The sequence below is a fragment of the Motacilla alba genome, unplaced genomic scaffold (genome assembly GCF_015832195.1).
Source record: "Motacilla alba alba isolate MOTALB_02 unplaced genomic scaffold, Motacilla_alba_V1.0_pri HiC_scaffold_34, whole genome shotgun sequence".
In the NCBI taxonomy this organism is placed as follows: domain Eukaryota; kingdom Metazoa; phylum Chordata; class Aves; order Passeriformes; family Motacillidae; genus Motacilla; species Motacilla alba.
Window position 1 is genome coordinate 1948991 of NW_024037436.1, and position 15070 is coordinate 1964060.

At 61.9% G+C, this 15070-nt stretch overlaps 2 protein-coding genes across 5 annotated transcripts; one reads left to right on the top strand and one right to left on the bottom strand.

The window, feature by feature from the left end:
- Positions 1 to 654: 654 nt before the first annotated feature.
- SLC44A2 (solute carrier family 44 member 2) lies at positions 655 to 12953 on the bottom strand. Of its 4 annotated transcripts, none has more exons than XM_038126457.1 (22): positions 12848 to 12953; positions 10259 to 10307; positions 10048 to 10121; positions 9884 to 9968; positions 9704 to 9788; positions 9495 to 9611; positions 9352 to 9412; positions 9093 to 9216; positions 8768 to 8851; positions 8470 to 8582; positions 8161 to 8292; positions 7853 to 7952; positions 7661 to 7753; positions 7323 to 7407; positions 6971 to 7233; positions 6802 to 6896; positions 6316 to 6419; positions 5909 to 5982; positions 5727 to 5797; positions 5479 to 5567; positions 5025 to 5109; positions 655 to 3294 (listed from the first exon to the last, which is right to left on the bottom strand). In XM_038126457.1, exons 1-22 carry the CDS (start codon positions 12888 to 12890, stop codon positions 3188 to 3190), a joined length of 2133 nt encoding a protein of 710 aa, XP_037982385.1. In that variant the 5' UTR covers positions 12891 to 12953; the 3' UTR covers positions 655 to 3187. The 4 variants fall into 4 exon arrangements, with proteins under 4 accessions (XP_037982385.1, XP_037982383.1, XP_037982384.1 ...); XM_038126455.1 differs by having other exon boundaries at positions 655 to 4619; XM_038126456.1 differs by lacking the exon at positions 12848 to 12953 and adding an exon at positions 11534 to 12135 and having other exon boundaries at positions 655 to 4619.
- Positions 12954 to 13232: 279 nt separating this feature from the next.
- LOC119696572 (AP-1 complex subunit mu-2-like) lies at positions 13233 to 14941 on the top strand (the record flags this gene model as incomplete). Its single annotated transcript, XM_038126318.1, has 5 exons — positions 13233 to 13807; positions 14148 to 14304; positions 14406 to 14473; positions 14570 to 14700; positions 14779 to 14941. Coding segments are annotated over exons 1-5 (561 nt in total), but the record flags the coding sequence as incomplete, so codon positions are not given.
- Positions 14942 to 15070: the final 129 nt, after the last annotated feature.

Genomic DNA, 15070 nt, shown 5'->3' on the forward strand with positions numbered 1-15070 from the left:
GGAGCGATGGCCCGGGAGGATCTCCCTGAGGGGACACGTCCGCGCCACCCCCCGAAGCACCTGAGCCCTGCCAGGGTTCCACCGGGAAGATCCTTCTCTGACAAGGAATGAAAAGGTTTGACCTCAAAGTGCCTTTTGTTGGAGGGGTTTGATGTCAAAATCGCCTTTTTACGAGGGCAACAACCTCAAAATCACCTTATTTGGAGGGGGTTGACCTCAAAATCACCTTATTTGGAGGGGGTTGACCTCAAAACCACCTTATTTGGAGGGGGTTTGGCCTCAAAGCCACCTTTTCTGAAGGGGTTTGACCTCAAAAATGCAGATTTTTCAGTCACTTAACCTCAAAACCATTGAATTTTTGAGGGGAACAACCTCAAAGATGCCTTTTTGGAGGCATTTGACCACAAAAACACCTTCTGCTTTAGATGACCAGGGAAACAACATTAAATAGGTGTCTGAAGAAGCACTTTGCTCTTTAAAATCCCCTCTCGGAGACCCTGTGGCTCAGGGATTGTTGGAAAATTACTCAGATTCAGCCAAAACTCCCCAAAATCACTGACCCCCACTTTGAAAACAGCTGAACAAATGCTGAAATGGCCGTTTTGGGGTGAAACGTGGCAGAATTGGTGTCAGCCCTGCGATGTCACACAGCAGAACGAGGTCCAAACAGGCACTTTTTTATTGTTGGTCGCGACGCTGACGGAACCGCGCAGAGACTCCGGAGTGTCACAGCACCCTTAATGCCTCAAAAACACATGGAAAAACGAGCATTTTCCTGTAAAACATCACCCCTGCGGGTTTAGCATTTTTTAGGATTTGGGGTTGTTGCCTTTGCCCGCAGAACAATCGGGTTTGTAGGGACAGAAGCTGCATTTCTAGACGGGGGCAAAAAGCGCCATCATTCCTAAATTCCATCATTTAATGCCTTGAACACAGAGCTTTGCCTGGAAGCAGGAACCCAGCCTTGGAGTGAAGCTTTTCTGGACACCGAATTGCCCCGGACAGCTGCCCTCGCTCTGAGTTTTAAAAAAAACAACCCTAATTTACAGGAACATTTCCCTCACTGCTCCCATCACCCCTAAAAATCCATTTGGGTTTATTGGGAATAAAAATCCTTGATTCTCCTGAAATCCTGTGCTGCTGGGAGGCAGCCGAGCCAGCCCGGCTTCCCCAGGAACACATTTCCCCAGATTTCTTCTCTCCTTCCCCACTTTTCCTTCCACCCTTCCAAATTCCTGCTGGCTTTTGCATTTTTAAGCAAATAAACCCAGTTCCTGCCACTCCTCAGCTGCTTCCCACAGTGTCCCCACACCCAAAGGGTCAGGATTTAGGAGGAAAAGAGCTGAAAATCGAGGAGTGTGAGAGAATTTGCCCCCAACACAAACATTCTGAGCAGAAATAAAACCAAAACCGCCCTGAAACCTGCACAGGGAGGGGAAAAACGGAATTAATCCAGAATGAGCATCAGGAGCTGCAGGACACATGCTGGAGGTGCTGGAATGGCTGAAGGTGGAACGAGGTCTGGTGATTATTCCCTGAATTATTCCCACTTAACCCAAACAGGGAGGATTTGCCTCTTTTCAGCTTCATCTGATCTTTTCTGTTGAGCTTTACTGTCACTTTTTCAGCTTTGTTTTTACCTTTCCCTTCATTTTTTCTGTCCTTCCCTTCGCCTTTCTAGTTTTACATTTTCCTTCATTTTTTTTGGCTTAAATTTTCCCTTCCACTCCTCTGTCCACTGACCAGCTGCACTAAAAAACAAGGGGGAAAAGGGAAAATTTAGGGAATTTTAAAAAGAAAAATTAGGGAAATCAGAGTGTTTGATTCCAGATAGGGAAGCTCTGCCCGGCGGCGTCAGAGAAACTAAACCGTGCCCCCAAAAATTCACTGGAAAAGCTCCAAATAAACATAACTGAAAACATCCTGGAAAAGCAAAATATACAAAAGCCCCCAAAGGATTGGATAATTCCACAGAAACATCCCCGGGACGATACAAAACCTAAAGGTGGCAGGGGAATTGGGATAAAAAGAAGCCAAAGGGATCCCTCAGCAGCAATTCCTGGAGCCAGGTGAGCACTGGGAGGGGGGAAGGTGGGACCCCCCAGCCTCTGGGAGCTGGGAATTGTCCCCCAAAGCCTCGGAGCATTTCTTTAAGTCCTTTTTTAACAAAAACAAAAAGCCCAATTGCTGGCTCTGCTCGTGTGGCTGCACCGGGTCTGACGGTTAATTCTGTTAATTTTAGGTTTCAGTTAGTCACATTTTAGAGTTAATTGACCCTTTCCACACACAAAAAAAATCCCTTTTCCCCCCTCCTGGCAGGAGCCACCAGGTGTTGGCTGCCACTGGCTTTGCTAAAATCACCTGGAATGAAACCAAAATCCCCTCAGGTCCAACAATGCCCCCTCCCCATGCCCCGGGGGAGGGGGGTGTCCCTAAACCCCTCATGCAGGTGAAGCATTTGGGAAGCTGGGGAAGAGTTTGCCCTAAACTGACAACTTTGGGGGACCAGATGCACATTTTTGGGGAGGAATCTGGGGAAGCTACAGGTCCTCCAGAGGTGCAAGAACTGGACAGAGCCTCAAGCCCCAAATTCTGCTCATGGCCCCTTCATTCCCCTCCAACTTCACCCCTTGCAGTGGCTATAAAAGCACTAATTAGCTTATTCCTAAAAGAATTAATTAATTAGGGCCCAGAACAGGGCCCTGGGGTGTCAACAAAGGGCAGTGAGGGATGGGAAGTGATTCCAGCCCGTCCCAGCTCTCCGGGCAGGAATGCACAACCACAATTCAATATTTTGGGGGGCCACAAGGAAAACACCCCACGAGGAGCTGCCTGAACCTCCCGGCTCGTTCCCGCGTCACCTCCACGCCCAGATCCGTGTGGATCCCTCCGGGCTCACCCCAGAAGGGGTTACCAGAACCAAAAGGGGATCAAACACAATTAAAACTCACTCTGGAGTCGCTGGCCCCCTGGAAATTGGGATTTTGCCCCAGGAGTGGCACTGGCACAGGGCCCGGCGTCTCGTTAGTGGTGACAAGCTCGTCATCGTTACCAGCGCAAGGATTTAAGGCCGAGTCATCAAAAATCTGCATTTTACCCATCCACCCACACTGCCAGGGGTGGTCCAAGGTCCATGGAGGCGAATTCCACGCGGGACAGGCGGTGCCGGGCGCTCTCCAGCGCGGCGCTACGCGTCGGGCTGGCCTTTGTTGGTCTTCTTGAGCAGCTTCCTCAGGTCCTGGGACATGAAGTAGGGCTTTTCCGCCGAGCCGTCGTTGCGCTCCAGGTCTTCCACTGCAAAGAGAAATCCCCAGCCCCGCGGCGGGGGCAGGTACGGGGTTGGTGTGATGGAGGCTCCTGGGATCCTCTAACCATGATTCCCAGGTTAAACAAAGCATCTGGGCTCATCGTGGAATGGGGTTTTTCTCTCTCTTGACACAGCAAACCTGGGAATGGCCCGCAGGGATTGAGGAGAAAGAGGAAATTTGGGTGTTCTGTTCTTCGGGGGGGGGAAGTTGAACTGAGCCAAGGGCAGGAGGGACCCCTTAGCTCTTCCCAACAGCTCTGGAGCCAATGCAAAGCGATTCCCCTCATTCCCAACGTGCCAACGAGGCTGGAAAATCCCAGCCGTGGAAAAACAACATCCCAAAACCACACAAAGCCACAAAGCTCCGGGCTCACGATGCCCAGGGGGTGTTTTGAGAGGGATTTGGATCCTTCTGGGATGGAAACAGGAGCATCAACACCAGGGCTTTGTCCTGGGAGGGTCTGGCTGGGAGCTGTGGCTGAGGCTGAGCCGCAAGAGCTGTTTTTTTAAATCTCAATCATTTCTGGGCTGTCTGGAGGAGAAATCCTGACCCACTCCATGCCTGGAGTGAAACCCTCCAAGTCCCAACGGCCACTGGTGACGGCTCCTGCGATGGCTGGGACAGGGGACAGGGACAAGGTGGGCTAAAGCACTGGGTGTGAAGCCAAAGCTCTGCAACCTCGCCCGGAATCCTTCAAAATTTTGTGGTTTGCATAGAGACGGGGGGGAGGAAAAGAGTGAGAAAACTGCAAGGAAAGGGGTGAGGAGAGGGCAAAGAAAGTTTCACTGCTCTTGGCTGAAGCAGACACAGAGGAAACGCCCAGAGACCAGTTTGGGGTGGCGGAACCCGCTCGGCCCATCCCACAAAGCCCTGTCCCTCCACGCTGTCCCTCGTGCCAGCCACGCCAGCCTTCCCTCAGGAACAAAGATCTCTGCCTCAAAAGCACGATGATCTCCAGGCACCGCGCTCCTCGCTGGGCGCTACCGGGACCCCCAACCAACTCCAGGTGGGTTCTCTTGACGCAGGAACACGGATTTTTGGGCAGGAGGGTAGACTGGACACCATCGGGCGCTGAGGGTCGGCACCCGCCACCCTCGAAGGACTTCCAGGGGACACAGTGGCACCGCGGGAGTCGCTGCTGGGGTCAGGGGGCCGGGAGGGTCCCGCGGCCTCCACCCGGCGCCAGGCCCTAGCCTTGGCTATCGGCGCTTTTGGAAGGTTCTAGGTGCCCCTTCATCAGGATCTCGCTGAGCTCAGGGGACATGTAGTAAGGCCTCTCCGGAGATCCATCGTTTCTCTCCAGATCTTCACCTTTTCCAGCCCCAGGAAGAAGCGGCCGTGAAGGGGAAGAGCAAAAAGCAGTGGAGGAGCCAGGGAGAGACAGGGCGGAGGTGGAGGATGGAGAATGTGTGACCAGAGACACGGGAGGGGTGGAAAAGAAGGAAAACGGGGAGGAAAAAAAGGGAAATCAAGGTTAGTTGTAGTTAATTCCACCGAGCCCAAAGCACCAAAACAGAGAGAGAGATGCAGGAGCCCACGGACAGGCTGGGGGTCTCTGTTGGAGCAGGCAGGGGAGAGCAGGTGAGAACGCAGGTGAGGAATCAGGAAAGGAAAAAGCAGGAGAAAGCAGAGGGACCCCGGGATTGGGAGCAAACCCCCAAACTGGACACTCTGGGGGCGAGCCCGATGGGAGAGGGGGTTTTTGCTGATACTCACAGAAGCAGAGGAAGAGGGTGTCCACGCACATGCCGTACACGCTGAAGAACCCGTGGGCGATGAGGTAGGAGCCCACGATCACCGTCTGGAAGAGAGAGCGCGCGCTGGTGCCGCGGCCAGCAGAGAGCCTGGAGCCCCAGCCAGGAGCGGCAGGAGGAGGAGGAAAGTGCTGAATCCCACATTCCCCAGAGGAAGGAGGAGAAGTGAACAGGGCAGGACTGTTTGGAGCAGCCCGAGTGGGGACAAAAGGCCTCAGCCTCCACTGGAGGGAGGCCAAAGTGGGCAGCGCAGGCGGGCGCAGCGCCAACAGCAACCAACAAAGGGCTCATTGCACCAGCGAGCGGGAAAACACCTCCAACAAAGGAGCTCCTTGAGGCACCCGCTGTGGGGAGGGCTTGGTGTGGGGCATCGCTGTCCTCTCCTGAAGTCACCCCAGAGAGAAAGGGCAGCTCACCAGAATCGGGACCCAGTAGTAATTCAGCGGCGGCGCCGTGTCCTGGACCAGCTTTATCCGGTGGGTGAAGAAGAAGAAGGCAAGGATTCCTGGGAAAGCAAGGGATGGACAAGGGTGGGCAAGATGGAAAACGGGATGGAAAGGAGCACGTTCACGGGCGGGGTGACTTGAGCGGAGCTTTTGGGCCAGCACAGCTGGTGACAGCAGCTGGATGCCTGGAGGAGAAACTTCCAGAACCCGGCACTTACCCACGCTTCCCACGATGAGGAGCTTCCCGAGGAAGAAGAGGAAATCCGTGACTTTATCTAACACAGCCACCCTGGAGACGAGAGAGGGATGAGCCTCTGCATCTGCTCCCCACTCCAAATTCCCACAGAGGCAGCCGAGGAACGTACGGCAAATGGTCTGGGGTGATTCCCCCAGATCTCACCTGATGATGTTCCTCATCAGCAGGAAGAATGCGTTCCGGGCCGAGGTGCAGAAGTTGGTGCCGTAGATGGCGATCTGGGTGGAAAAACCATGGAGAGGAGAGAGAAACGGGGCTGCACTGAGTCCACCACCCAGGGGAAGGTGCAAGTCCCACCCTGGAAGGGTTTCTCATCCACTGCCGGGTCAGGCATCGCAGAGACGCAGAGCTGAATACCCCCACCCGCAGAAGGTCCTTCCCAAAGCCAAGGGGATACGGCCGAGGTCAAGGTTTGTCAGCCAAAAAGCTGAAAAACGCCACAAAGCTACACGTTCCCACAGCATCGGGAGACACAATTCCCAGGGAAATCTCCGACCTGCCCCCGTGGCAGCCCCAGCACTTGAAGGGCTTTGGTTTTAGGCAACTCTCACCATGATGTAGGCGTTCCTGTTGAGGAACTTGATGAATTTTTCCAGGCACCAGAAGCAGCACTTGAGGCAGCTCAGGAGGAACTTGGCAAACTTGTTCTCAGCGGCTGGAGGGCGCAGAGAGAGGGGTCAGCACCAAAGCCAGAGGAGTTGGGTCTTCCAGCAGCCACTCTAAGTCCCTGGTGAGACCTTGTTGCCACAGTTCCCCACCCAAGCCCTGTTCTCAATCCCCTGGGTACTCAGTGTGAGGCCCAGACTGCTCTTCCCATGCCCCCACTCGCTGTTGACATTTCCCGATGAACGGTTGCACGGCACAGAATTCCCTGGCACCAGGGAGGACTGGCTGAGCCCCTTGGCTCCTGCCCCGGGAAACGCTTCATGGCATCACGGAACGGTGTGGGTTGGAAGGGGCCTTGCAGCTCATCCCATTCCACCCCCCACCACAGGCCAACCCCGCTCATCTCCCCATTCCCATCCCAGCCCTGGTACCTTTCAGCCGGTGGTCCAGGTACTCCAGGATGACCCTGATGACCTGGACAACGGCCAGGACCAGCGAGCCGAAGGCCAGCGAGCCAGTGTGGTACCTGGGGATGGACCACCCGGTTATAAAGGCACAACCTCCCAGAGCTCCCGGCCACCCTCGCGGGGACGGACGCACCGGAGCGCACGGCCGAAGGCGGAGAAGAGCGGGAAGGCCGGCATGTCGTCGGGCTTCTTGAAGGCCCAGTAGTAGGAGGCGAAGGCGCCCGCCAGCGTCACCTGGCCCAGCGCGATGACGAAGTTGGCGAGCCAGAAGAACATGAAGACGTTGAAGAACTGGAGCACGATGAGGTACTTGTGGTAGGCGGTCTCGCCGCCGTAGAACGCGAAGAGGCACTGGGCGTCAGGGCACAGCTTGGTGACGTTGCTGGTGTTGAAGGTCTGGAGAGGACACAGGACACCGCCGGTCAACCCAGGGCGACCCCCATGGTCTCATCTCTGACAGGTTCCAAGTTTCCTGAGGTCCTCACCTCGGGCTTGCAGGTCTGCCCAGAGAACGGGCACGCGGACTCGTTGAACACCTTGTAAACAGCCTCGTTGGAGGTGGACAGGAAGCTGCGGGTCACCATTAAGGAAAGGTTGTTTTCCAAAACCAACCCTAAATCCAAACCAGGCTCCACTTTGCTCTCCCCGAGCTCTCGCTGCGGCTCTTCCACCCCAGGGTTTGTTTTGGGTTAAACCTCAGAGGTTTAAGGTGGATGCGCCATCAGATCCTGCTCCATGCCTACGGGGAGACTGGACTTCTGGGAACAGGGATGCAGGGAACAGGAAGAGGATGAGGAAGAGGGTGAGGAAGAGGAAAGGATACACGGCAGTGCTGGCCCAGTAGGCGATGCAGAGGCACAGCAAGAAGAAGGTGCACAAGGGGAACAGCAGCGACGACATGACGTGACCGACGGCCCTGCGAGAAGATGATTAAACCCCAGTTAGACCCTGGTTAAAGGCTGGTTAAACCACGGAGCGATGGGTGCCACGGCCCTGGGGACGGGGACAGCCAGACCTGCTGGCCTCCTTGATGAGCGCGATGGCGATGAGGATCCTCTTGCGCAGGAAGATGAGCAGCAGGACGATCACCAGCTCCAGCACGCACAGGATGATCACTGGCAGGGGAAGCGAGCACAAGGGCCACCTTCACCTTCCCCCACGGCACCAAAATCTCCTCCCGGGAGCATCCAGCACTGCCCCATGGCTGGGCACCCAGCAAAGTCCCTCCTTCACATGGGAACAGCCCAAACACCTGCTGGGACCCCCCCTTCCCGTGCCCTGTCCTGGGTCCCATCCCGATTCCAGAGGAGGACGGATGCTTACGGAACGCCAGCCACGTCTGCCGCAGGTGGAGGTAGACACGGAGGTCGGTCTGGAAGCCCAGGTCTGTCAGGGACACATCCGACCCCGCTTCCCCTTTTAGCTTGGCATATTCCATGTAACAGTGGAAGATTCCTGCAGGAAAAAGCAGAAAATTGTCCTCTTTGCACGGGAGAGGCAGCGCCGGACGCCAGCCAGGGAGGAGACGCCCAGAAGGACGCGGCGTGTGAACTTCTGCAGCCCAAATCCCACTGGAAATGGGGAAAGGAGAACAGGGAAAAGCCGGGGAGAGGCTCCCAGCCCCCTGCTCACCGTATCCCAGCACCAGGATCACCATCACGATCATCACCCAGACCATGATCCCGGCCAGGAAGCGCAGCAGGACGATGAAGATGAGGCTGGCCACCATGGCAATGACGAGGCCTCTGCGGGAGGAAGGCATCCACGTGTCACCACCCTCCCAGGGTGCCCCAGCATCCCCCAGACGCGAGAACCACGGTGGGGACGGACGGGATGGATGTCACCGCTCGTGCTTTGCTCCATGGGAATTGTGGGAAAGCCGGGGGAATTGTAAAATACTGGAAATCCCTGAGTTCTGCCCCGTGCTCACATGATGATCCAGTACCAGGACACCGTGTAATCCTCGAAGATCTTCATGGCCAGCTGCCGGGTCTCCAGCACCACGTTGGCTTTTCTGCAAGGAAACGGGAAGCGCCGATGGAGCGGGAGCTGGGGGGACCCCAAAACCATGAAAACGCAATTATTCCGCACAGCAAATTCCCCGGAGCTGTCCGCACTGCGCCTCCTTCGCCACCCTCCGCTTTTCCAACGTGGGATTTTGGTGCAGGATTTCTTGCAAAGCACCTGACACCCCGAACGGGCCAGGCAGCGCTAACGAAGCAGCTCTTAACGAGGGGCACCGGCCCGGGACTCACTTGGCCCCTTCCAGCAGCTCGGTGACGTTCCTGCGGCGCCCCCGGCCATCGTCGTAGGTGGTCTCGTTGCCCACCATGATGACGCCCTTCTTGGCCTGGATGGCTGGGAAGCATCTCCGTGCCACTGGTGAGACAGAGGGGGTGGCTCAGCTGGGAAAACAGGAGTCCCAAACCCCCCCAGAACCCCCAAACAGCCTCCGAAAAATCCCGACGGAAGCCAGCCAATCGCTAACGAGCTCCTCGCTAATTCCGGACGTACGTGGGGTGCTGGGAATGAGCATGGCCGGACACTCCTTGTCCCTCAGCACCTCGAGGGGAGCCTGGGTGGGGACAACGAGCCGGACATCAGCGCTTGGGGCAGGAATCGCCCCCCGGCACGGGAACACCGACCCCACAACCCACCTTCTGCGAGCTCTTGAACTCGGAGGTGCAGAAATTCCGGTAATATTCCAGCGCTGCGGGGTTCCCGTAGGCGGTCAGGTACGTCATGTACCGGTCCGGGCATTTGCTGACGCAGATCTGCACGGGAGGGGGACACGGGGAGCGGCTGCGGGCCCGGATTCCGTGGGGAATTCGGGGAAACGCGGCGGTCCCGAGGGGCCGGGCCGTACCTGCGTGGTCGGGCACTGGAATTCCAGCAGCACCAGCGGGCTCGCGCACTTGACGATGTCGAAGTAAAAAAGGAAAGGTTTTTTCCTGCAAAACAAACCAAAACCGCCCGGTTTGGGGAAACCCCCGCCACGCTCCCCCGCGGAGCTCGGGGTCTCTCCAGCGGCGCGTCCGGCACTCACTCGTTGGGGGTCCCCTGCTGCCCGCAGAACTGCCCGCGGCTGTCCGTGGGGTGGATCACCTTCCGGGGGTCCCCGTGGGTCCAGGCTGGGGGGCACAGGATGATGAGGCCGTGGTCACCCCCTGTGCAGCCCCCAGACCCCCGCCCTGAGCCCCCAGGACGTACCCACGACGCCGACCACCACGTAGCCCACGATGGCCACCACCAGCAGGACGCAGCAGATGATGTCAGTGCAGCCCCTGCAGTGGGGACAGCAAGGGTGGGGACCCTGGATTTGGGAACCCTGGAAATGGGGACCCTGGATTTGGAGTCTCTGGATTTGGGGACCCTGGAATTGGGGACACTGGATCTGGGGACCCTGTGGGGCCCTGCTCACCTGTCATAGATGGGACCTTTGAAAGTCGGGTCATACTTCTGTGGCGTTCCTGTGGGGAGGAAGAGGAACGGCCGTGAGGAATGGCTGGGCCGGGAGGAAGGCGCTCCTCATCCCCCTCGCCCCCCAGCACGCAGCGAGGGAGCCAAACGCCTCCCAGAAATCAACTCGGGATGAGCGGAATCAGCAGGAAAAACATCTGCGGATGCACTTCCCGGGCTGGGCAGCAACCGCTCCCGCGGAAAACTCCTTTCCACCTGTGGCTCTGCCCAGAAATGTCCCCAAGCGGCGGCGGGAGGGACCCGAACTCCCGGGGAAACACCGAGACACCGAATTCCACGGCAGCCCCGAAGAGCCGCGGGGGCACAGCGGGGCCGGGGGCGGCGATACCGGGCCGGGGGGGGTCACAGGGGTCCCGCCGAGCCCCGGGGCAGCCCCGGCCCCGCCGCAGCCTCCCCGGCGCCGTGCCGCCGCTGCTCCGCTTTATTTTTAGGGTGGGAACGGAGCCAGCGTGGGAGCGGCCCGGGGCAGGGGGGCCGGGGATTTAGGGTGGATTTGGGGGGGTCACGGCAGCCCCGAGAAAGGAACGTGTGGTTTTTGGGGGGGTCACGGCAGCCCCGTGCAGGGGACGCGTTTGCTTTGGGATATTTTGGGGAGGGGGTCTGGAGGCCCCCTTTCCGATCTCCCCTCTCCAAACCTCCCCGAACAGCGGCGCGGGGGGGTCAGAACCAGAACCGGGAGCGATCCCGGGACACCCCCGGGCCGCCGGCGCCGCGGTGACGCCCCAGAACCGCCGGAGCCGGTTTGTCCCGGCGCCGGCTCCGACCGCGGCCGTCGGGCCGGTTCTGCGGCCACCGGGGAGGGCGGCCCCAAACCCGCGGCCCCCTCAGCCCCCCCAAAACCGAGCGCCCCTCCCCAGCCCCCCAACACCGCGCTCCCCCCCCCCCGGTGCGGGGCGCGGCCGCTTTTGCTTTCGCTTTGCTTCGCCTTTTCTCGCCCTTTTCCGCCCGTTCGCGGTTTGTTTTCCGCCTTTCCCCGCGGCCGTGTCGCTCCTTCCGCGCCGAGCCGCGGGGCCGCGACCCGCAGGAAACCCCCAAAGGTGCCCCCAAACCGCGGCGGACCCCCCAAAACGCCCCCAGCCCGCAGCGCGCCGTGCCCCCGACCCGCCGGGAACCCCGCACGGTGCCCCCGACCCCGGGCGAGCCCCCAAAGAGTCCCCCGAGCCCCGGCCGCGCTTCTGAACCCCCAAAGGAGCCCCCGAGCCCGAGCCCCCGGTACCGTGTTTGCCGTAGTAGTTGTCCCCGTGTCCCCCCATCCCGGCGAGCGCCCCGAGCCCCCGCACCCGCCGCCGTTCCCCGTCCGTTCCCCGTCCGCGCCGGGCCGGGCTGGGCTGGGCCGGGCTGGGCTGGGCTCAGACGACCCCGCCTCCGTCACGGCCCCCCAAAATCCGCCCTCCGGGGCACGAACGTGGCCCAAACCCCGCCCCGGAGAGCACCGGCCGCGCGGTGCACCGGGGGAATACCGGGGAGAACCGGGGAGAGCGGGCACCGGCACCGGGGGGCTCCGCGGAGAACCGACTCCGGCACCGGGGGGCACCGGGAGGACCCGGCTCCGTCTCCGGGTGGCTCGGGGAACGGCTGTGGCACCGGAGGGAACCCGGGGGAGCTCCGGTGCCGGGGTTACCGGGGAATGCCGGCACCGGGAGAAACCGAGGAGCTCCGGTGCCGCTACCGGGAAGCACCGGGGCGCGGTTCGGCCCCGCCGAGCCCAGTCCAGAGGTCGGGAACGGGCAGGAATTGTCCGGTTCGTGCCGGGAAAGGGCTGGCGGGCGGTGCCAGCTCCCCCCGCGGTGACGCCGGTTCCATCCCCGCCCCGGTTAGATTCGGGTAAATAAATCACCGGCAGCAGCGGCGGGATCCCGGCGCCCATAGGCCGCCGGTGATGTCAGGGCTGCGGGGGCCCCCCCCGCGCACGGGGAACAAAGGCCGGCCCTGGGGGAGCCCCCGCCCGGGAAAAACGGGGGGACACGGAGGGTGCCGCCTGTCGGGGGGCTCCGGAGCCCGCGGGGAGGGGTCCCGGTGCTGCCCCCCGCGCCCCTCCCTCCCTCCGGTGTGGGAGCGGGCACCGGGGACACCCCCAGGACCTGCCGGGACCCCCGAGACCCCCGACACAGCGCGGAGCCGCCGCAGCTGCGCCCCCAAACCCTGCGGGGGCCCCCCCGCCCCTGCCGCCTCCTCGGGGGTCCCAGGGGCTGGACGGGGGGTCCCCAACGCGGGGGTCCCTGAACCTGCGTGTCCTCAGACTTGGGGGGGGGGGGGGGTCTCAAACCCCCAGAACCAGGGGGAACCCCAAGCCTGAAGGGTTTCAAACCCCTCTGAGTCCCCAAATCTGGGGCTTCCCACGCCCGCGGGTCCCCGAACCCGAGGGACCCCCAGCCGGGGGTCTCCAAAACCCTGAGGGTGCCCAAAACTGCGAGGTCGCAAAGCCGGGGGTCGCAAAGCCGGGGGTCGCAAACCCGGGGGTCCCAAACCCGGGGGTCTCAAACCCGGGGGTCCGGGGGAGCCCCGGGAGGGGTGGGGGGATGCTCGGTACCGTAATCGCCGTTCGGGTCCCTCCTGCCCGCGGGCCGGTCCATGGCGGCGGCGGCGGCTCTGAGCGGCTCCCCCGCCGCCTCCCCGGTACCCCCGGACCCCCCGGTACCCCCCGGTACCCCCGGGCTGTGGCTGCGGGCGGGGCGGCTCCGGGCCCGGCCCTCCGCACCGACCCGCCCCCGGGGCCGGGCCCGGGGCCGTCCCGCCCCGCCCGGGGCTCCGGCGGGACCGGAGGATGCGGGGGGGGGGGGCTCTGGAGGTGCGGGAATTCTCCGGGGTGGGGAGTCTGAGGGTGCAGAGACCCCCCGAGGGGAATTCGGGGGTCTGGGGGCTTGGGGGGCCACGAGAGTGGGGGATGTTGGGATACAGAGACCCCCGGAGGGGTTTGGGGGTGCGGGGTCCCCCGCGGAGGGGAGGATGCGGGGGTACAGCGACCCTCCCGTGGGGGCTCCGCGCGTCTGGGGACGCAGGGACCACCCGGGGGGGGGAATCTGATGGTTGGGGGTGCGGAGACCCCTCATGGGGGGCCACTGGGGGTCTGGGGGTGCAGGGACCCCCAGGGTGGGGCATACAGGAGTCAGGGGCTGCGGGGACCCCCCAAGAGGGAGAGTTTGGGGGTGCAGAGACCCCCCCCCCAAGGTGGGGCACCCAGATATCCAGGGGTCCCAAAGCCACCCCCCTTTGAACCGCCTCGGGGTCCCACCCACGCCCCCCGCCCCAAAACGGTGCTGTCGGGCCGGAGGGGGCCGAAGCCCCCGTGGAGTGGCCGAGCCTGGGGGTCCCCCCGAGCGCCGGGGTGCGACCCCCGCCCGGGGGCAGCGGGGCCGGGCCGTCCCCTTTAAGGCCCCACGCGCCCGTGGGCGCAGCCGCTCACCTGGGCAGGTGACGGTGCCGGAGGTGACGGTGCCGCGCGGGCGCCATGGCCGCCTCCGCCCTCTTCATTCTGGACCTCAAGGGCAAGGTGAGACCCCCGCCACCACCCCAAAGCCCCCCGGGGGACACGCCGCTGTCCCCTCTGCCCGTGAAGGTCAGCCAAGGTCAGTGGCGGTGACCCCCGTGACCCCGAGGATTTTGTGGAGGGGGGTGCTCCACGTGTGACACCCCCCCCCGGCCACGACCACCCCAAACCCTGCCGGGGGTCCCGCGGGTGTCCGGGGCGGGGGACACCCGAGTGTCCCCTCTGCCCCTGAAGGTCACCCAAGGTCAGTGGCGGTGACCCCCGTGACCCCGAGGTGGGGTGAGCGGTTTTGGGGGGGAGGGGGGTGTTTCCCCATTTCTGACCCCCCCCGGTCGCCCCCCAGCCGCTGATCAGCCGCAACTACAAGGGGGACGTGGGGCTGGGGGAGATCGAGCACTTCATGGGGGTCCTGCTGCAGCGGGAGGAGGAGGGCACGCTCACGCCCGTGCTGACCTACGGCCACGTCCACTTCCTGTGGATCAAACACGCCAACCTGTACCGTATCCTTCCGGGACCCCCCCGGGACCCCCCCCGGGACCCCCCCGGGACCCCCCAGCCCCGGGGACCCAGCGGCGCCCCCCGTTTTCCTTAACCCCCGCAGTGGTGGCCACCACCAAGAAGAACGGGAACGCCTCCTTGGTCTTCTCCTTCCTCTACAAGGTGGTGGAGGTGAGCGGGGGCCCGGGGGGGGTGAGGCCACCCTAATTCAGGGTGTCCCCTCCACGGGGGGGTGGTGACAGAGGTGCTGGCTGTCCCCCCCCCGAGGTGTTCTGTGAGTACTTCAAGGAGCTGGAGGAGGAAAGCATCCGCGACAACTTCGTCATCGTCTACGAGCTGCTGGACGAGCTGATGGACTTCGGCTTCCCGCAGACCACGGACAGCAAGATCCTGCAGGAGTGAGCGCGGGGAGGGGGCTGGGGGGCACCGGGACCCCCCCCCAGAGCCCCCTGACACGCCCCCCGCCCCCCCCCCAGGTACATCACACAGGAGGGGAACAAGCTGGAGACGGGCAAGTCGCGCGTGCCCACCACGGTGACCAACGCGGTGTCCTGGCGCTCCGAGGGCATCCGCTACAAGAAGAACGAGGTGTTCATCGACGTCATCGAGGCCGTGAACCTGCTGGTGAGGGGGGCACGGGGGAGCAGGGGGGGGCAGGGAGAGGGGCTGGGGGGAAAGGGAGAGGCATTGGGGTGGAATGGGATTGGGGTGGGAAGGGGATGGGGATTGGGATGTGAATGATAATTAGGGTGGGAATGGGATTGGGGT